The sequence below is a fragment of the Drosophila elegans genome, unplaced genomic scaffold (genome assembly GCF_018152505.1).
Source record: "Drosophila elegans isolate 14027-0461.03 unplaced genomic scaffold, ASM1815250v1 contig_814, whole genome shotgun sequence".
Taxonomy (NCBI): domain Eukaryota; kingdom Metazoa; phylum Arthropoda; class Insecta; order Diptera; family Drosophilidae; genus Drosophila; species Drosophila elegans.
The window spans coordinates 618930-638894 of NW_024546167.1; the positions used below are offsets into that span (position 1 = coordinate 618930).

Consider the following 19965-nt stretch of genomic DNA (forward strand, 5'->3'; position numbering starts at 1 on the left):
TAGGTTTTGGTAACATTTAGATTTACATAGATGTGTGATTGTCGTAAATCAACTATCGAGCTTTTCAAAGCTCGACAACCCTTTTTTTGTTGGCTCTCGGTGATGCCAACTTGTCGGAAACGTTTAATTCGCTGAAAGGAAAAGCCGCAACAACATTCAATCACAATTACTTACAAATTGACGGGGCGCTAGACAAATCCAAATTAACCGGAAGTGAGACCAGGATTCGACCCAAAAACAATGCCCCAGCAACGGCGCAAGGTGGCCTTCAGCGGCAAGAAGAAGAAGGATCAGATGCTGCAGAAGCGCAACACAAAAGGTGAGAAAACATTGCGCTGGCCACCTGTAAAAAAAAAAAAAAAAAAAAGGGGGAGGAAAGAAAGAAAACCGAACGTATGACTAACAATGTTATGCCGGCAGGTCCGCCCAAATATTTGCGGAGCACCCAGGAATCCTACGAGGATAGCGATGTGCCCGAAACGACAAGGAAACTCATGGAACAACCATTCGCCCGTGGTGGAAATCGCAACAAAAACGTCAATCGCTATAATCTCCAGTTCTACCAGGAGGGCAAGAAGGAACTGGAGCAAATGAAGCTGGAGGGCTTCAAACCCCTGGAAGTCCTAAGTCCCAAAGAACGGGAAGTGGACGAACGGTACTTTGCCGGTTGCGACTTTCCAGTGCGTCCGCCCTGGAAAATAGAAAATTCCAAAGAACAACTTGATCGCACCGAGAATCGATATTTTAAGGTAGGTCATGTCAAAAGTATGTATATTGGTCTAAATGGAGTTGCAATTACATTTATTATTTTATTTTTTGTGAAAGGAAAAAAATAGGTAAATAGCTATTGAATATAGTCTGCCGCTATTTATTGCATTTTAAAGTTTTTACCCAATTTTAATATCAAAATGTACAAAATTACTATACAATTAGAAACCATTATAATAAACTGCGTTACAAATTTTGGGAATATATTTTATAACTATATATTTTGGTTCATTTCCCAAGATTACGTGAACGAGTTTTAAAATCCATATACCATACATTAAATTACCATTATAGCAACGGATAAGTGTCAATCGCTTTAAATATTTCTAAATATACCCTGTAATCAGATTTTTTTGTTGTTCCACAGGAATACGTGGATGAGCTGCAAAAGAAGCAGCGTGCTGGTGACTCCAAGGAACTCTCCCTTTTCGAACTGAACCTGGAAACCTGGCGCCAACTGTGGCGTGTCCTCGAGTTTTCGGACATTCTGCTCATCATTGTGGATGTGCGCTATGCCACGCTGATGTTTCCGCCCTCACTGTACGACTACATTATCAATACGCTAAAGAAGCATGCGATTGTGGTGTTCAACAAAGTGGATCTTGTGGAGCCGCAGGTGGTGGTTGCCTGGCGGGAGTACTTCCGTGACCACTATCCCCATCTGCCAGTGGTGCTCTTTGCATCCTATCTGCCGCGCTCCCGCAAGGGAAGCCAGCGTGGACCGCAGGCGCATCGCCGCAGCATGGAGGGGGTGTACAACATATACAAGGAGTGCCAGCGTTACGTGCAGGGCGAGGTGGATCTGACGGCCTGGGAGCAGAAGATTCGCGAGGACATGCGAAGCGATCAACTCGATGTCCTGGATGATCTGACAACGGCCGTGGAGGGTGAACTCAAGATCAGCAGCAGCATCGACACCACGCCCCACGAGCATGTCAAGTATCACAATGGCGTCCTGACCATTGGCTGCATTGGTTTCCCAAATGTGGGCAAATCCTCGCTAATTAACGCCCTGAAGGGACGCAAAGTGGTCAGCGTGAGTCGCACACCCGGACACACAAAGCACTTTCAGACCATTTTCCTCACCCCCCTGGTCCGTCTGTGCGATTGTCCCGGCCTAGTCTTTCCATCGACCACTCCCAAAAGCCTTCAAGTGCTGCTGGGCAGTTTTCCGATCTCCCAGCTGGCTGTGCCCTATCGCTCCTTGAAGTTCCTGGGCGAGCATATGAATCTGCCGCAGCTTCTGAGACTCCACCTGCCCGAGGACTATGACGAGTGGTCGGCGGTGGCCATTTGTGATGCCTGGGCTTATAAGAGGGGATTCCTAACCGCCAAGGCGGCCAGACCGGATCGCTATCGGGCTGCCAATCACATACTTCGCATGTGTCTGGCCGGCCAACAGCTACTGGTGCTGCAGTTCTATCCGCCGGGCTTCGAGGAGCGGCGTGATCACTGGCTACAACATCCCGATCTGGCGGAGGTCAAGAAGTACCAGCAGGTTGAGCTGGAGGAGCCGGAAAGCGAGACCAACGGCGACACCTCCTCGGTGTGCTCAGATAGTATGTATTCACCATAAAAACAAATATAAATGTAATTTCTTAATTACAAAAAAAAAAAACCTATTTAAGCTGCTGATAGCGAGGACGAAGATGAGGACAGCTCCAATGATGAGACCAATGCGGATGAGGACGAGTGTGCCATCGAGGAGGATCCGCCCAGATCCCGCAACGTGTTTGCCCTCCTGGAGGATGACTAGATGGAATGAATTTACCAAGAAATTTTGTTATTGCATCACTAGTTTGCACGTATAATTTATTATTAACATATACAATGTTTTACACACGAAGATGACTTATTTCGTGAGCTAAACAATAAACTAAAACACCAGGCTAATGAGGCAGTTTAGATGTCATCAATTTCATCCGAGGATATGTAATCCTCGCCCAGTCTTTCGTCCAAAGAGAGTAGCAGTTCTATGGCTCTGTGAAAAAGAAGAAAATCTTGTTATTAGTCCATAAATAACATACAGAATTTAACTGACTTGATCAACTGCTTTTCATAGCCATTATCTTCGATGGGCGCGGGATATAAAGCCTTTTTGAGCAGCAATTTTTCCAGATTGCTACGCAATTCTAGGACAACATCGGCCGTTTCTACATTGCATTTGAAGCTAAGAGAATGCATTATTTAAATAACTAATTTAACCAAACATTTGTTATACTCACTAGTAAGTCTTGGCCACGCATATATACGGTGTATTTTGGGTCACTCCCGCCTCTACGCCATCGCCAAAAATTATTAGCGCCATGGGAAAGACCATAGTGGAGTCAAGCAGGAAGAGATCCGTGGACTTTTGCCGCTGGTAGTAGACAAAGTACGCCGAATCGAAGCCACTTTCGCCGCTGTTGACAGAGGAGGGATGGAAGTTCACACGCCGTCCATCATCCGTTGCCATGGTGTGAATAGCACGCACCCGATTTTTAATCTGTCGCGATTTTCTGCAGATCATAATATTTAAGCTTAAAGTTTTAATTGGTTTTCAATAATAGTTACCGCAAGTGCGCCATGTTGGGATATAGACCCGCTCCAATAATGGCCCTCAACAAGGGAATCTTTCCGGAATTCATGTTGGACGTAGTATCCTTGCAGTTGGACGATGTTAAAAACCTGCGAGGAAAGAATATAGTAAAGAAATAAGGTAACTTATTAATTAAGTCCTTTGACAATCTCACTTGTAGTTGTAGAGCAGTTCACTGAACTGATTCTTCATCCTCTCCAGCTGCTGCAGAGTCATGGAGCTGAGGAAATTCTTATAGCAAAAGTCACGTTCCGCATGCGCAAAGCGACTTTCCCGGTAGGCATCAATGGTGTTGTGCACCAAAAGGTGATCACTACGCATATTGCGGACCATCTTCCGCTTGATCTCGTCCACTCTACTCTCTTGACCCAAAGGTGAGTAAAAAGGCGACTTGAATGACAACGCAGCCGCCGCCGAAGTGATGGGATCCAGGCAACAGAAGAGCGCTGACATTAGTATCATTTTGCCCATCTGGGGATCGATGGGCAGCTTGGCCAGATGCATGCCGAGCGGAGTAAGAGTGCCGCACGTGTCCAGAGCCTCAATGCTGATTTAACGAAAAAGAAAAAGTAGATTAGCGCACGGTTTACCAAGGAGTATTGCATTAAACTCACCGCTTCAGCAGTTCCACTCCAATCCTAATGGCCTCGGGATTGGGGGCATTAATTAGGGTCTGCAAGAACCGATACGGATCATCGATGTGCAGCAGCTTGAGGCTCAATATGATGGATTCCAGCTTGGAGCGCAGTATCTCCGGCGTTGGAATATCAGCCATTCGATCCTCCCTAGCGCGGCTGAACAGATTATAGCATATTCCTGGCCGGACACGACCTGCTCGGCCTTTTCGTTGCTGCGTGTTCGCCTTCGTAACCCAGACCTCTTCCAGTGTTTGTATATTCGTCTCGATGTCATAGTTGGTGGCCTTCGTTCGGCCAGAGTTAATCACATAGACCACATCGTCAATGGTCACCGAAGTCTCGGCGATGATTGTCGAGATGATGACCTTCCGCTTGCCCGCCGGCGGACGCCGAAACACAGCCTGCTGTTCCGCCGATTGCATTAGGGAATGTAGTGGAAAGACAGCCATTTGATCCCGCCATCTTTGGCCCTTGAGCGATTTTGGTTTGTCGAGCAGATTATATAGTTGCGAAATTTTGTCATAGCCCGGCAGAAATACCAAAATGGCACCCTCAGGTTCATTTTCACATATGTAGTAAACCAGATCGGCTATGAAATCAATGTCCTCGCAGCCCTCTGACTCCGGCAGACGCAGTTTCTCCAGCACATGGCTATCGTATGAGTTCCTGATGCGCCGCAAATATGGTTCTATCATCGCCTCGTGCTGCATACGACGCTCGGGTCGATCCCGTTTGGGCCGACGATCGCGAGACTGCTGAAACTGGTAGTTCGTTTTGGCCAGGACATCCTCTAAGTAAAGCATCTGGACGGGAAACATAACGCCTTCGATGCGGAACATGGGACAGTTGTCGAAGTAATCGCAGAAATCCTGCTCCCGCACAGTGGCGCTCATCAGGATCACCTTCAGTTGTGGCCTGTGTGGCAGGATAACCTTTAGAAGACCCATCAAAAGATCGGTTTCCACGCTGCGTTCGTGTATTTCATCCAGAATCAACACACTCAGATTGTGCATCAGTGGATCGGATTGCAGCTGTTGCAGCAGCACTCCCGTGGTGCAGTAGGTGATGGAAGCTCGTTCGCGTGGCTTTCGGCTCTCCAAACGAATCTGATAGCCCACCGAGTTGCCCAGACTCTCGCAGCGTTCGTAGCTAACCCATTCGGCAATGGTTATGGCCGAAATCCTTCGCGGCTGTGTGCAAATAATGCGGCACGACGAGGCGCAGCCCCGGGCGATGGCATCATCGAGGAGGATTTGAGGCACCTGCGTGGTCTTGCCACAACCGGTGCTGCCCACAATTAGGATAACTTGGTTTTTCCGCACCGCCTGGACAATCTCGTCGGCGTATTTCATGGTGGGCAACTTTTGGCGTGCCGCCAGACGTTTCCTGGCATTCTCCTCCTGCTGACGGTTCTCCAGCTCCTGCCGAAGCTTTTCGTCCAGCTTTGGATTTGCGTAATCCACTCCCTCGTTTTTCTCCTTCGTTTCCGCCACGAATTCTTCGAAATTTACACTCAAAAGATGTCGAAACTGCCGCTGAAACTGGGCATCCATGTCGGAGTTTTTCCTTGCCGGTTCTCGATTGTAGTCCACCATGAACTCCTTGACGCGCGAGAGGACACCACCCGGCACACTGACATTGCAGCCCAGCCGGATTTGTGGCTCTTTTGGTTCCTCATTCTCGCCGCGTTCCTTTTTTCGCTGACGAGCTAGATCGCGATAGTAAAGTCCTATGTTTTTGCCCCTGAGTCCTGGTGGGCGGTTTCCCTTGCGGGCATAAGAGCCGGAGGAGTCCCTGTCACGCTGCATTCCACTCAATTTAATGGCATAACCGGGATAAAAAACGAATCTGGACGGAAATCAACAAAACTCACAAAAGGCAGATGACAGGGTTGTCGTCCTGTCTCAACGTGCCCACCAGTATCAGCTGATGGATGATAAAGGGGTGCCAACTCACTCAAAAGTGTTTTGTATAATGTATTTCTTGTTAAGTTCCCTTTGATTAAATATGATGGCCTGTGTGAAAATAATAAAACCCTAAAAATCAATATAAATAAAATAAACTTATGAAAAAGTTCAACAATTTTCTCGTAGCTCAAAAAGATTTTTCAGTTATTAGAACCAAAATTTAAGGGCTGGGTCGAGTCCGTGCTAAAATCACTTAACGGCTGCTGTGAGGTTTCTTTTAGTACATTTCGTCTTAACCCCTGTGGTATACTTGAACGATCCAACAACGGTCACACTTATTCCGATCAACGCGCTGAGCGAAACGCTTGTGTTAAAAGTTATAATTTTTTGCGATTTAAGGCCGCGAAAAGCCAGCGATCTACATGCCAAGTGGTTATTAAAGAACTAGCCAAGTGTTTGCGTAGCAAAAAAGCCGGATATCCGATTTTATTTAATGTTTAATCCGTGGCAGCACAGCAACAAGTGGCAAAAAGCAAAGGCAAAACCAAAAGCAACAACTAAATAAGTAAGATTTAAAACACTGAAAGAAAAACTTAAACCAAAAAGTAGAAAAGTGTTTTGAAGCAGCTTGTTTTTTTTTGTGCCATCGTCGCGCAATAAAACAAACAAAAAGCCAGAGACCAAAAACAACAACCACAACAAAAGCCGTTTGATCGCGAGTGTGTTTGTGTGTGCCTGTGTGAGAGTGGCAAGCCATTATTTTTCTGGTCTTATGACGTAAACCACCGAAAAAAAATCAAAAGTGAGCAGGCGACACAGATATCAAAACGAAGGTGAGCGCATTTTTACCAATTCTCGCTTCATTTCGTGGAATTCCAAGCGGTTATTAGAAGTTTTTATACTTGTTTACATTTTCGCAGTTGCAGCGCACACGCACACATATAAGAGTGGTTGAGGGGGGAGAGAAGAGAGAAAGAGATGCAGTGCATGTAAACAAAATAGAGAAAGAGGCAATTGCTGTAAATTCTTTGGCCAAAGAAATCTTGTTGAAAGCATTTCCTCCGCACATGCTTATGTGTATTAGCGACCTGAAAAGAAATTGTTGCCCTGCTTGAACTTGTCGCTCCACTCGTTCCCCTCTTTATACTCCTTCTCCTCTGCCCACACACATACCACTCCATTCACAATTGCCTTTTGCGGAGTCACAATAAATATTAAATTTGATTTCTCTAGCCGACCATTGTGAATGATTTGCCGAAAGTTGGCACGCCCGTTCGCCACACTTAAAAAAAATATCCTCTTAGAAAACATACAATTTAGGGAAAATCGTAAAGCTTAACTAAATTTAGATTTGAAAAGGATATTAAATAATGTTTTTAGGAATTTATTTTAAGATAGCATTTTATAATCTGAATATCTCATTATTATTATTTCACAACATTTTCAGTAAATATTGATTTCAAATTCAATTATGTTAATATTACTAATACATTACATAGGATGCAATATTTTTTTTTTAAATCTCCGAATCGGAGACATCTTCCAACTGGATATTTTCTAATAAAAAAATGTTGAAATTGAATCATTTGTTTTCTTAAATAACATCTATTATTAAAATGGATAGCTCTTAAAAAAGCTTGATTTTTAGTGGTTTGTATTTATAAAATTATAATATTTCTATGTTAGACTTAGACTTACAAATGTTATTCGAGCGTCAAAAACGCTTTTAGTGGGAAAAAGCTATGTTAAAGTCACTGTGATTGTTTTCTGTGCAGCAGGCAAGAACCATCAGCAAAACCTGTTGCTCGTTTGCCTTTTTTATTTTGCTGTTTTTTGCCTCTCCAGCTGCTTTTGGCCACTGTGATTCCATTAGTGATTCATTAGATGCGTTGGCCAAAGCTAACGCAAAAGCTAAAGTGTGTTCCCACCGCATCCTTCAATAGAAGCCAATTCAAATGCTAACGGCCTGCATTTCAGCTTGGCCAAATGAATCACTCAATAAGCATGTATTTTAACCGTTCTCTCTTTTTACTTAGTTTTCTATTTAGCTCACCAAATTTCGTGCCATTTCCTATTATGGAATGGCGCAATTATCGCATCATTTTGTAAATTTAGCGCGCATTAATAATGATTTTGTCCAACTTGCTTGGTTTATTTTTGAGTTTTTTGTTTATGATTTTAATCAGTCGTTTTCACGCTTCAAATGTTGTGAATAGCACAGTGGTTAGCACGTAATTAAATTAGAAAACTGTATTTTTTAGAGGCTAGTAGAGATATTGCGATTACAAACCGTACAAAAAATACTCCCCCGTTTTATAAGCCTTAAATAGACTTCAACATATATTTAAAAAAGTTAAAGTTAAAAGTTAAGTTAACAAAGTTTTGAGCTAATTTTTTTAAATTGTCTTTAATTACAAAGCTGAGTAGACATTTTAAAAACTATTTATTGTTTATTTATTCTTAAAAACAAATTTTCAGATTATGTACAGAGGGAACAAAATTGTATGAAATTTCAAGTGTACTTAAACATATTTTGCCCACTGTACGTGTTAATTGAAAATTCCACAGTCAGTTGAGGCTGAATCAGCATTATGGGCACCCAAGATAATTGTAAATAAACTATAGCTGATAATGATCGACCACCTCCCATCCATCGATTGAATGCATTCGTTGGAAACACCACCAGAAATCGCGGTTCGTTTCAACTGTAAACAAAAAAACAGCTGTGCAGGTTGTCTTCCCAAAAAAAAATATTAAAAACTGCGCATGTCCCAAAAATCCATAGTGGTCTTTGTTTAGTTTTCGTTTAGTTGCTCACCGAAATGCGTCTCAAAAAGCTGGGGTTAGGTTTTTATCCTTAAAAAAAAATACGTATATATGAATAAACTTAATTTATTTGTTATCTTTGCAGAATGTCTCGTCACGAGAAAGGCAAATCTACGGGTGGCGGGCTCTTGGATAGTCTCTTCGGAAGACCCTCAAAATCCAAAGGTGGAACAATCAGCAGTGGAACTTTAACCCATGGCGGGCGACCCGTATCAACGGATAATTATGTGGTGCCGGGCGTGGAGGATTTCGAGCAGTATATCCAACAGCTTTCCGTTGCGGAGCTGGATGCCAAATTCCTGGAGATCATAGAGGATATGAACATACCCAAGGATAAGAGGGAGCCCCTGTTGGCTAAATCCAAGGAGGAGCGCCAAAAGATGATTATGTGGCACTTAAAAGGTAAAAAGTACATATGTATGTACATATTTAAAATATGGAAAGCAAGTCATTGTTTTTATACCCTTATAGCAGTGCGAAAATTTTTTACCCAACAAACCAAGCTTAACAGTTCTAATTCAAATATGAAAAAAAATCATTTAAAAATAGACAAAAACTTTCGAGCTTCTAAAAACAGCATTTAAATTTAATCCCGACAAGTCGCTTTAGTATTGTAATAAATGACAAATGACAGCTATGAAATAATGTATTAATTCTACGTAACTAAACGGTTTACTCTCAGCAAGGGTATAAAAACATCAGACAATCGATTTTCGTGCGGCCAAGTTGGATGACTATTTACCCTTCTTTGTTTTTGCCGTATTCCCGGGGTAAATTGCATTCCATTTCTGATAAGATTAGCAGGTAACGGTACGTGTATCTGTGTGCTTTGCTTTTTACGAAATGTCTGCGTGTGTCTGCGAATTTTCGCTTTCTGTTTGCTTACCGTTTTATTTAGTTGCCAATTTGCTTTGCGCCCATGTTCGGCATTATTTGTTTTCTTATCATATACCGCTATTCCAAGGATTGTCGTTTTTTTTTTTAATTTGTTAGCAATTATTCGTATTGATAGCTGTGATGTCAACGATCTCTTAAATACATAGATGTACAAATACGTTCTTTAGTGGTATAAACTTAAATGTTTCAAGAAGAAGTAAGTTAGCTTTTGTCAGTGTATTTCTGCTGACAAAGCAAGCTATCTATAAGTAATTACAAATTATAGTGCTTAAAGTTAAATTTAATTAACCTGAAGTCAATCAAAAAATACTGTCAACGGTTTATAAACATCTATTTTGATTAATGCTTTTTTTAAATTTGTACGAAGTAATGTTTGTAACTATATTAATATAATGTAACATTACGATAATTTGCACTCAAAATTATTTCTAAGCTGACTCAAGAATTTTTCTGATTCAACTACAAAATTTACATTGTATGCATACATATGTACATACATATATGTATTTCCTTTTAACGATTTAAAACTTGTAGTTGATAAAGCCAGTTGTTTTTTTATAAAGTATATTCGTAGCCCACAAGACTTCCAACCCTACAAACTAATGTATTTCCCAAAATAAACAAAATTAGTAGAAATGGGGTTATCTACTGTACCGGCCTATGTAATTATCACTGTACCACATCGCCAGCTATATCTCGAGCATAATTCAATGCTAACTTAGCCTTCAGCTTCATTCTTGGCGTTCCGCTCCAGTTAAATCCACATCAGCCCATCGGCCTCATGGTCCATTATCAGTCTTGAAAAGCGTAGATTTAAAGTTTCTCTTATCGTTTGTAACGGTTAATTGCGCCACCACAACCTCAGACTATCTTCTCCCCATTTTATCAAGTATATATGTATGTATAATAAGTACCAAAGTATACGACAAATGCGTGACAAAAGTCAAGCGGCAAAAAATGAGAATGCAAAGACATTGAAATTTTCTTTACCATGCATATTATACAATTTAAATTACGTCAAGTGGCAGTGAGAAAATGATTTTTTTATTTAGCACTTCGTTCTTTTTGTTGTATAAGCAAGTGCAATGCGAATGCGGGAGAGAGATAGACTAGCTGAAGGCAAATGTGCACGGAAAATAATTTAAATAAAAATAGATTTCTTATTTTGTACCCTATACCATTTATAGCAGTATATTTTACATATTTAGAAAAGCCTATTAAAATTCTAATTACTGACGAAGTCTAACTAAAATATTAGCTATAAAAATGTTTAAACATTTATCCATTTAATAAAGCTCTTTTTTTTAATTATAAAATTAGTCTTATCAAAATGTTCATAGTTCAAAAATGTAATGCTAATTGATTATTTAGTTTAAGTGTAGTAGAAAAGAGAGTTTTGGTTGTTGCTCTCTCAACGTCAATGTGTGATTTTCCTTACACTTTGGAACGGCCATAAAATGCAAATATGCGAAAACGTTAAACACATTATGACAAAATCAAGCTGAAAATAAATTCTGATGCTTGTCAATAAACTTGAGCTGCGGCAAGAAACGTATCTTATAGGTTGCAAATAACTTGGTGTACAAAACAAGAGAAACTGAAGTAAATATTTCATTGTGGGTCGTGCTTATTGTGGCAGAACCCTCCCGCAACCACTTGTTGCGAAATTAAATTTAAAACACAAACAATGGACTGGCCAACAACAAAAAAAAAATACTCGTACACAAAGCTGTTCATTAACACGCTTCGCTTGGCGTTTTGAGTTAATTAATAAAACAGTTAGCGTAGTTGGGTTTTGACGGATAAGCGTATTATATGTGGGCGGGTTTTGGCCAATTTGAATGATGTCAGTGGTGCAGGTAATCAAAAAAGGGGTGTGTAGTTTCACAGAAGGTCTCTCCGAAGGTTCTTATTCTTATTAATTGCCTTTTAACTACCCTTATCTGGCATTCTTTTAGATAAAATATTCAATAATAAAATAAAAAAAATAATAATGAATCACCCAAATAACATTAAAAACACAACTATAAAGTACAAGTATACAAAAAAAAAGATTGATTACTCTATAATTTCAATCATTATGTTTGCTCAATTATAATTAAAGATTAAATGTCAGGTTAGTTGACATTCTTAAGTGGTATTCTAATTAATTAAATGTTTTTCTTATCAGCCTGCCAATACAGCTCTATATGAATGTATGTCGTTTATATAGACTAAAGATAGGGTCGAATGAATCAGCGTTGAAATGACTAAAAAACCATGGGTGTTGTTAGCGGCGAACGACCTCTTTCTCTTAAACAAAAAAACCTTGAGGTACTGTGGAATACGCCTCTATTGTTTTTATCAATAAATTAACACATGTGTGAGCTGAATAATAAATAAGCTGTAAAACTTTTTTAATTACTTGTATGCAAATTGAGAAAAACTTAAAGAAAATTGTAAATCAAATCCTCATCTAGCCTACCATGAAAACCAGAAACTTTTAATTAAATTAAGTAAGCTCTACCCTTGCTCTTAAAAAATGATATGTGTAATTGCGCTGTGGATTAGCTTGATTCTTATCCAATTAATTTCCTCACTGATATCCATTACATTTACTGATCGGACTGCCATTCCAATCTCGTATTCCAGGTAAAAACTCACTGGAGCGTAGCGCCAATTCGCGGTTCGAGAAGCCCATTGACTACGTGGAATATCTGCAGAATGGAGAGCACAGCACGCACAAAGTGTACCAGTGCGTGGAATCTCTGCGCGTGGCGCTCACCAGCAATCCGATCTCGTGGATCAAGGAATTCGGGGTGGCGGGCATTGGGACAATTGAAAAACTGTTGGCCAAGTCGAAGAAGGATTCCAGCTATGAGAAGATTGAGTTCGAGGCGATTCGCTGCCTGAAGGCCATCATGAATAATACGTGGGGCCTGAATGTGGTTCTCAATCCGGATCAGCATAGTGTGGTGCTGCTGCTGGCGCAATCCCTCGATCCCCGCAAGCCACAGACCATGTGCGAAGCCCTCAAACTGCTGGCCTCTTTCTGCATTGTCTACGAGCGTAATGGCTACGAGAAGGTGCTGCGAGCTATTACCACAATAGCAGCCACATCCTTCAAGGCTAGCGAACGATTTCGACCCATAGTGGATGCTCTGTTTCAGGATCAACAGGATCCCAAGCGGGAGTTGGCCTGTCACAGTTTGATATTCATCAATACTCTCACAAACACACCCACGGACTTGAATTTCCGACTGCATCTGCGATGTGAGATAATGCGGATGGGTCTGTACGATCGCCTGGAGGAGTTTACCAAAATCGTGGAGACCAGCAATAATGAGGCATTGCAGCAGCACTTCAAGATCTTCAACGAGATTCGGGAGGATGATTTCGAGGAATTTGTGCAGCGCTTCGATAACGTCACCTTCAACATGGACGATGCCACGGATTGCTTTGATGTGCTGAAGAACCTGGTGACGGACACCACTTCTGAACCCTACTTCCTGTCCATCTTGCAGCACTTGCTCTATATCAGGGATGATTTCTACTTCCGGCCTGCGTACTATCAACTGATTGAGGAGTGCATCTCGCAGATTGTCTTCCACAAGGGCTACTGTGATCCGAACTTTGAGAACCGGAACTTTAACATTGACACCTCACTGCTGCTCGACGATATTGTGGAGAAGGCCAAGGCCAAGGAGTCCAAGCGATCGGAGGAGTACGAGAAGAAGATCGAACAGCTCGAGAGCGCCAAGCAGGAGGCCGAGGCGAAGGCAGCTCATCTCGAGGAGAAGGTCAAGCTGATGGAGGCTAACGGTGTGGCGGCTCCTTCGCCCAATAAGTTGCCCAAAGTGAATATACCCATGCCGCCGCCACCGCCAGGAGGAGGAGGAGGTGGTAGTGGTCCACCTCCTCCACCACCGCCTCCCATGCCGGGCAGAGCTGGTGGTGGACCACCGCCTCCTCCGCCACCTCCCATGCCGGGAATGGCTGGTGGACCGCCGCCACCACCTCCCATGCCCGGAATGGGAGGTCCACCGCCTCCGCCCATGCCTGGCATGATGCGCCCGGGCGGCCCTCCACCGCCGCCCATGATGATGGGCCCCATGGTGCCGGTGTTGCCTCATGGCCTCAAACCGAAGAAGAAGTGGGAGGTCAAGAATCCCATGAAGCGGGCCAACTGGAAGGCTATTGTTCCTGCCAAAATGTCCGATAAGGCGTTCTGGGTTAAGTGCCAGGAGGATAAGTTGGCCCAGGATGATTTCCTTGCCGAACTGGCCGTTAAATTCTCCTCCAAGCCCGTGAAGAAAGAGCAAAAGGATGCGGTGGACAAGCCGACGACGCTGACCAAGAAAAATGTCGATCTGCGTGTGCTGGACTCAAAGACTGCCCAGAATTTGGCCATCATGTTGGGTGGATCGCTGAAGCACCTATCGTATGAACAGATCAAGATTTGCCTGCTGCGCTGCGACACCGCCATTCTGTCCTCCAATATTCTGCAGCAACTTATTCAATACTTGCCGCCGCCAGAGCAACTTAAGCGTCTGCAGGAGATCAAGGCCAAGGGAGAACCACTTCCACCCATTGAGCAATTTGCAGCCACGATAGGTAAGATAAAGATAAATATACATTTATGGTTCCAAAAAGTAATAATCTCACTTTATTTCAGGGGAAATCAAACGTCTGTCGCCGCGTCTTCACAACCTTAACTTTAAGCTTACGTATGCGGATATGGTGCAGGATATTAAACCCGATATTGTGGCAGGAACGGCAGCTTGCGAAGAGGTGCGGAATAGCAAGAAGTTCTCCAAGATCCTGGAACTCATACTCCTGCTCGGCAACTATATGAACTCGGGCTCCAAAAACGAGGCCGCCTTTGGCTTTGAGATCAGCTATCTCACCAAGCTGTCCAACACAAAAGATGCGGACAATAAGCAGACATTGCTGCACTATCTGGCCGATCTTGTGGAAAAGAAATTCCCAGATGCCCTCAACTTCTACGATGATCTATCGCATGTGAATAAGGCGTCGCGAGTTAACATGGATGCCATCCAAAAGGCGATGAGACAGATGAATTCGGCGGTAAAGAATCTGGAAACAGATCTGCAGAACAACAAGATCCCGCAGTGTGATGATGACAAGTTTAGCGAGGTGATGGGCAAGTTTGCCGAGGAATGCAGACAGCAAGTGGATGTGTTGGGTAAAATTGATTCCCATGGAGAGATTTACCAAATTATCTAACAACCCCTTTGTTATTACAGGCAAAATGCAGCTGCAAATGGAGAAGCTGTACAAGGATCTCAGCGAGTACTATGCCTTCGATCCCACCAAATACACCATGGAGGAGTTCTTTGCGGACATCAAGACCTTCAAGGATGCCTTCCAATCGGCGCACAACGACAATGTGCGGGTGCGCGAGGAGCTGGAAAAGAAGCGTCGTCTGCAGGAGGCACGCGAACAGTCGGCACGGGAGCAACAGGAGCGACAGCAGCGTAAGAAGGCAGTGGTTGACATGGATGCCGCACAGACGCAGGAGGGCGTAATGGATAGTCTCTTGGAGGCCCTGCAAACGGGCTCTGCCTTTGGGCAGCGAAACCGACAGGCCCGCCGTCAGCGTCCAGCGGGAGCGGAACGGAGGGCCCAACTCAGTCGGAGTCGTTCACGGACGCGTGTCACCAACGGACAGCTGATGACCCGCGAGATGATCCTCAATGAGGTTCTAGGCTCTGCGTAGAAATGATGAATCAAGCAATTCCCCCTCTGTACATATATATAAATAGACATCTGTAGAGATCTAAGGGCCTAGGATCATTAGCTGTGTACATCTGTGAATCCGTGTGTGTGTGTGTAGCTTTGCTTACATATCAACTCGATTGGCGTGTCCGTTGGGTTTAAAGAAAGTATGGATAGCCAGCACTTAGAACTATTTCGACAGCCACAAAGTACTAAATCAATGGGCTAGTCATAGATCGATTTTTGGGAACAATATATTGCTGATGAATGGAACTCGTGGTTTAAATGAGACAAACAATTGGTTAATTGCTTAGATGTTTTGATTTATATTTTAACATTTTTGTAAAAGATTTGTTTACTTTTTAGCAGTTTGTATAAACAATTGGTTAATTGCTTAGATGTTTTGATTTATATTTTAACATTTTTGTAAAAGATTTGTTTACTTTTTAGCAGTTTGTATAAACATAAATTCTTAAATTTGAAATTCGTGAGCACAATGAGCAACTAAATAAAAAATCATTTAGATATATTTAAATACACAGATTGGCAGGCCGATTTAAGTTTCCAACTTAATCTAAGTAAATCATCCATTTATTCTAAAAATAAAGAAGGTGAGATGTGATTCAATTTAGGAACTGGCTTTACATTTAAATGCCAACCAGAAAGCATAGAAAGATTATATTATATTTTGTTTATAAAATGTTTAAGAGTATTGTGTAGCATTTTCCACGAGTCCTGCAATCAGCAATGTTAAAAAAAAAACCGTAAAATCCTAAATATGCTACCCCATATGAAAAAAAACATATATTTTTTATACGCTTTTATTACAGAAACTGAAAACCCGGTAACTGATGCCTATTCTTATTCTAAATACTTGTAAAATGAAATGAGAAACCAATTCAGACAATTAATTATCGACTGATCTGTGTCTTGTGGTTTTATACACACTCTATTCCTATTCTACTGTGGCATGTTCCGATCATTTTGTTGTGCACATCGTTTTCGAGGCACTCAATAGGGCGAGATATATATCAAAATGAAATTCCTTTTGTATTTAATTTGTTTTTAAGCGAAACTCTTTTAAATTGTTTATTTTAATTCCCTTAATCCACGCTATACATAACATTGTTAATTAATGCCTATATTTTTGGACAATGATCGTATATTGAAAATAAACTTTTACCAAAACTATAATTAGCTTATTTGTTTGAATCTTTTTGTTTGAGAATTTATAAATAAAATGAAAGAGGAGGTTATATTTTTAATAATTTAAAACTATGTGTTTTGTAAAGGCAATTAAAATTCTTCAATTTGATTATTAACATTTTCAACACAAAGATCTTGTCAAAAAGACCTTAAAACCAAGAAAGTTAACAACAATTGCTAGGGGTAACTTTGCTAAAATCTTGTGAAATTCGGCTGCGAATTCAAAAATAATGTAATGTATTTTACAAATAAGTAAAATAAGAGAAAAGGTTATAGTTTTTATAACTTAAAACTATAGCTTTTTTAGTGGTTCTTAAAATTCTTTAATTTGATTATTTTAATTTTCAACACCGAAGCTTTTGAAGTTTTAGGACAACTGTCTTACCGTTAACAAAGAAGGTTAACAACAATTGCTAGGGGTACATTTGCAATAATCTAGGGAAATTCCACAAAAAGGTTTGCCAGCGAATCCAAAAATAACTTTGGGCTTTCCACCCAAATGTGACTAGTCGCTTTTCGTTGTCCCTCTCCATATTAATTTGTTTTATTAACAAAGATATTTTATCGCTAATGTCGCGGCACCCATAAAAGTGTTTGATTGCGCTGGTTGATACAACGCAAAATGCACTTGCTGTGGGATCGGCTGGGGAAGTGGGTGGAACGAAGGGGTTTTTTTTTTCGGAGGGGTTTGGCCGGGGCCGTTGGCCATAAAACTCTCCAAAACGTTAAACGAACCGACAAACAGCAAATGCCGCACGACAAAGACACATCCACATCCATATTCACATCCGTCTGGCGACGACGAACTCATTCTACATATGTATACTCGTATACCCACCTACAGAAACCTACAGATATAAGTTATTATATCGGTTTAGGTCTGGCACTGGGATATATCTCTAAATGGTCTGATTGCCGTTGCCCCTTGAGTTTTATTTTGGAGTCTGCTTTATGGGCCATGGCGCTTGCTTTGCTTTCTTTATGGATTTATTAACATAATTGAAGGAAAATATATAAATACCATCGAGTTCTTGGCAGGTTGTTAATGTCAACAGCGGGACAGATTCTAATTTACGATGGCCAGATAGAGATGCATTAGAGTGTTTTAGAGATTGGATTGAAATCGTTCATTGATAAAAGGTTTAATTGCATTCAGAATCGGTTGACAGGCCTGCATAGATTGATTACAATTTATACATAATTTCTTTAGTCTGAAACACAAAAATTTTTAAATAAAATTAAAACGAGAACGGAAACTGACTTCGGCAAAACCAATGTTTTAAAAAACGATATTTATTCGAAAAAAAAACAAAATTATTGTACTTTACATGATCGTTTCTTTGGCAGATATAGAATATAGTCGTCCGATCGTCTATGTATCAGTGTACATTTGCAATAATACGATCTAAAAAGATTCAAGAACATATATTTGACACTGCTCGAAATATTGGCTTTGAACCGTATGGTAAGCATGGCAGCTATATATATTATGTAGTTTACCGATTTTAATCAAAGATAGATTTATAAGTTCTAAGCACTTAAAAAACTCAAATTAAAAGACGAAATGTAACTTTATTTACTTTAATTTTGCCTGTTTGTTTCTATGGCAGCTGTAGGATATATACGTCCATTATCTTGATCTGCGTACACATAAAAAAAAAAATTTCAAAAGATTCTAGTCTCTAGCTTTTAAACTGAGCTCGTTCACGGTATAGAAACATATAAGCTTCTGACCAACCCTCAGCAAGGGTATTAAAATGTGTAAAAGAGTTTAATGAAATGTTGTTAAAATTAAGCAAGTAAGAAAATAGAGGACTTAAAAAAATGTTTTTTTTTATCTCAATAAAAAAATATACAGATTGAAAAAAGAAAGTATAATTATTGCGATAATTTGCTAATTTGGTTGCTTAATTTATTTACAAATTGTCCAATCAAGCTAGCATCTAAATATAATATAAGAACCGGGATTCGTCTAGAATGAAATTACCATATGTTTACATAGATCACTTAAGGATTAGCCTTTTTGTGTGCCCCTAATGACTTCCAGGTAACATCGTAGACTGTTACATGACTTGCCCGTGCCTGGGATAAAACTCGAGCCCAACCTTATAGAGCTCATAGGACCTACCCTTCCCCAAGGCCCAGCCCACGCAGTAAATTCCGCCGAATTGTTGACGGTTTGCGAAAAAAAAAAAAATAAACAAAATCTGGGCTGTGGCTGCCTAATTGTTGTGTGAACTTTATGGGCCCGATCGATGGGCAGGTCATCCCACCAGCACCACCCCTTATAAGCCTTGTTTGGTGTCGCATCCTGAATTTTTGGTCTTTTGGGTCGTATTCGCGTAATCATAAAATCTTTGTAGTCTTTTGTACGCTCGGGCCCTTTCGATTGTTTTACAATATGTTTTGTCTTACGGACATTAAGGGGTTTTTTGTTTGGACACGATCCCGAACCAGTTTCTGGTAGTTCAGCGTTAATAAGTGAGTTTTAAGTACCTCCAGCGCGAGGCCAACTGCCTCGATTGCTTCTGTTCTGTTCTGTTCCGTGTCCTTTTCAGGGATCTCGTCTTTGTTTCCCATCCATTATGTCAGCTGCATTCATTTCTAATTATTTGACGACAACCATCTCGGAAATCAATGAATGTATTTTTTATAGATCTATGTAGGCTAAGAATTACTGGAACTCTCTGGTATTACTCAATCGGCGTGAGCTTGGCCTCTTTTCGGGAATTACAATTGGGATTAGCGCGAGAGTTGAGTTTTCTGGAGAGAATTTAATAAGAATGACAGCGAAAAGGTTTTATTGAGATTTATAAATTTAAAAATATGTGTTTCATGCGTTTTAGTAATAATATTTAAATAGAAATAATAGTACCCATTTAAATTTAATTTAAAATATTTTTCACAACCTGATGTGATAACTGCAATTTATAAAAGTCAACTTTTCATATTCATAATTTTTTAATGGCTGGGAACAATAAGTATACCCATAAAATAATGGTTTAATTATTTGAAATAAATGTAATATTCCAAAGATAGCAATATATGTGTGTCAGCCCTCATTTAAATTAATTAATTTATTACGTATATCATTTTATAATTATTATAACTAGAGCTATTGCCTTTATACATTATTAGCCATTTAATAAATAAACATGTTTATAAAAATTATATTACTTTATAAACTTTTTGAATTCATTTTATTCTTTAATACTAGATTTATAGTAAGTATGGTAAATTGTTTCACAAATTATGTGCATTGTTTTTCTTGAAATATTTTTCTTTTTTTTTCAAGGAATAGTTTGAACTCAAATGAAGAGTTACAAAAGACTTGAAAGGTGGAATTTATGTGCATCTAATGTGTTAAAATCTGTCAAAATGTATATATAACAAGATTTTTCCAAAAATTATATAAAATCAAAATCAA

At 40.5% G+C, this 19965-nt stretch overlaps 3 protein-coding genes across 4 annotated transcripts; 2 read left to right on the forward strand and 1 right to left on the reverse strand.

Moving 5' to 3' along the window:
• The first annotated feature begins 110 nt into the window (after nucleotides 1–110).
• LOC108141930 (guanine nucleotide-binding protein-like 1) lies at nucleotides 111–2661 on the forward strand. The gene is made up of 4 exons (XM_017265566.1): nucleotides 111–319; nucleotides 421–749; nucleotides 1136–2327; nucleotides 2397–2661. The coding sequence occupies exons 1-4, from the start codon at nucleotides 241–243 to the stop codon at nucleotides 2522–2524; spliced, it is 1728 nt and encodes a 575-aa protein (XP_017121055.1). The 5' UTR covers nucleotides 111–240; the 3' UTR covers nucleotides 2525–2661.
• LOC108141929 (ATP-dependent DNA/RNA helicase DHX36) lies at nucleotides 2547–5893 on the reverse strand. The gene is made up of 6 exons (XM_017265565.2): nucleotides 3961–5893; nucleotides 3501–3893; nucleotides 3322–3435; nucleotides 2994–3266; nucleotides 2810–2938; nucleotides 2547–2749 (listed from the first exon to the last, which is right to left on the reverse strand). Exons 1-6 carry the CDS (start codon nucleotides 5790–5792, stop codon nucleotides 2671–2673), a joined length of 2820 nt encoding a protein of 939 aa, XP_017121054.1. The 5' UTR covers nucleotides 5793–5893; the 3' UTR covers nucleotides 2547–2670.
• Nucleotides 5894–6550: 657 nt separating this feature from the next.
• On the forward strand, nucleotides 6551–16526 carry LOC108141970 (protein diaphanous). Of its 2 annotated transcripts, none has more exons than XM_017265621.2 (5): nucleotides 6551–6724; nucleotides 8803–9119; nucleotides 12246–14207; nucleotides 14269–14799; nucleotides 14861–16526. In XM_017265621.2, the coding sequence occupies exons 2-5, from the start codon at nucleotides 8804–8806 to the stop codon at nucleotides 15331–15333; spliced, it is 3282 nt and encodes a 1093-aa protein (XP_017121110.1). In that variant the 5' UTR covers nucleotides 6551–6724; nucleotide 8803; the 3' UTR covers nucleotides 15334–16526. The 2 variants fall into 2 exon arrangements, with proteins under 2 accessions (XP_017121110.1, XP_017121109.1); XM_017265620.2 differs by lacking the exon at nucleotides 6551–6724 and adding an exon at nucleotides 8699–8733.
• Nucleotides 16527–19965: the final 3439 nt, after the last annotated feature.

Coding starts and splice junctions, on each gene's coding strand:
- LOC108141930 (XM_017265566.1), top strand. CDS start 241: ATGCCCCAGCAACGGCGCAAGGTGGCCTTCAGCGGCAAGAAGAAGAAG. Junction 320..420: donor GCAGAAGCGCAACACAAAAG/GTGAGAAAACAT, acceptor TTATGCCGGCAG/GTCCGCCCAAATATTTGCGG. Junction 750..1,135: donor CCGAGAATCGATATTTTAAG/GTAGGTCATGTC, acceptor GTTGTTCCACAG/GAATACGTGGATGAGCTGCA.
- LOC108141929 (XM_017265565.2), bottom strand. CDS start 5,792: ATGCAGCGTGACAGGGACTCCTCCGGCTCTTATGCCCGCAAGGGAAAC. Junction 3,894..3,960: donor GGAGTGGAACTGCTGAAGCG/GTGAGTTTAATG, acceptor TCGTTAAATCAG/CATTGAGGCTCTGGACACGT. Junction 2,939..2,993: donor TGCGTGGCCAAGACTTACTA/GTGAGTATAACA, acceptor GCATTCTCTTAG/CTTCAAATGCAATGTAGAAA.
- LOC108141970 (XM_017265620.2), top strand. CDS start 8,714: ATGCGTCTCAAAAAGCTGGG. Junction 9,120..12,245: donor GATTATGTGGCACTTAAAAG/GTAAAAAGTACA, acceptor CTCGTATTCCAG/GTAAAAACTCACTGGAGCGT. Junction 14,800..14,860: donor ACAGCAAGTGGATGTGTTGG/GTAAAATTGATT, acceptor TTGTTATTACAG/GCAAAATGCAGCTGCAAATG.